Source organism: Asparagus officinalis, unplaced genomic scaffold, assembly GCF_001876935.1.
Source record: "Asparagus officinalis unplaced genomic scaffold, Aspof.V1 AsparagusV1_Un5043, whole genome shotgun sequence".
Lineage (NCBI taxonomy): Eukaryota > Viridiplantae > Streptophyta > Magnoliopsida > Asparagales > Asparagaceae > Asparagus > Asparagus officinalis.
In genome coordinates, this window is record NW_017977302.1 from 1 (window position 1) to 914 (window position 914).

At 39.1% G+C, this 914-nt stretch overlaps 1 protein-coding gene across 1 annotated transcript; it reads right to left on the reverse strand.

Moving 5' to 3' along the window:
• Positions 1-213: 213 nt before the first annotated feature.
• LOC109828720 (dihydrolipoyllysine-residue acetyltransferase component 4 of pyruvate dehydrogenase complex, chloroplastic-like) lies at positions 214-908 on the reverse strand. The gene is made up of 2 exons (XM_020395652.1): positions 624-908; positions 214-463 (listed from the first exon to the last, which is right to left on the reverse strand). Exons 1-2 carry the CDS (start codon positions 902-904, stop codon positions 229-231), a joined length of 516 nt encoding a protein of 171 aa, XP_020251241.1. The 5' UTR covers positions 905-908; the 3' UTR covers positions 214-228.
• Between the last annotated feature and the right edge of the window lie 6 nt (positions 909-914).

Here is a 914-nt window from a genome sequence, read left to right on the forward strand (position 1 = left end):
TATAGGATATATCTCTTTGTTGTTCATTTTGCTTATCCTAGTTTACATATCTTGTTGTATTTCATACTTACTAGGATAACTTGTTAATTAGTTTTAATTAGCATTTAATCGGATTAGATTAGCATAAGACCCTAATTACCCCCCTCTAGGGTCTAACAATTATTTTATTATATATTACTTGAAAGCAAAGCAATGGACCTAAGTCTTTGCCTAGCGATTAACAGATAGTCATAGCCTTGTCTTGCATGACCAATTTACAAGAATCTTATACTGGAAATAATCACACCAAAATGAAAAATGATAAAAAAAAGAAATTAATATGACGATGACAACAAGATAAGGAAACAAAAAATAATAGAGAACATATGAAGAGCATAAAGGTATACCGAAGCCACGACCAGCCATCATCCCTCTCCCAAAGCCTCTTCCAAAGCCTCTACTGCCAAAGCCATCTTGTCCTTGACTGAAATGTCAGATGGTCCAATTAGAAGATAGTACTTTTCAAAACAAAATTACAATGAAGAACTGTTGCTATGATTTGTGGTTCATGTCACTTTAAACAATAACTTAAGACAATTTAATAAGCAGATCAACTTAGAAATCAATCAACACAAGTTTCTCACCGGCTCCAATCAAGTGCAGGCGTTTCAATTAATGCCTTAAGCTTGTCGTCTTCATCAATCCTACTAGCAGAAGAGACATCTACACCTGGATTACCCGACTGAGGAGGGGAATCTGAATCTAAGGTTTCGGATGAGGAGGAAGATTGGGCCTTTGACCTAGCCTGCTCGATCTCGGCCTCAGTTTCAGCGAGCAACGCGATCGCCGAGCCTACGGGGGTGACGCCGCCCTCTTCGACCATGATTGAGGCGAGATACCCATCGTAGAAGGTTTCCACGTCCATATCGGCCTTA

Bases quoted from the DNA above. Each gene is read 5' to 3' on its own strand.
- LOC109828720 (XM_020395652.1), bottom strand. From the start codon at position 904: ATGGACGTGGAAACCTTCTACGATGGGTATCTCGCCTCAATCATGGTC. The intron at 464-623 runs GTGAGAAACTTG...CTGACATTTCAG, and splicing joins CCTGCACTTGATTGGAGCCG to TCAAGGACAAGATGGCTTTG.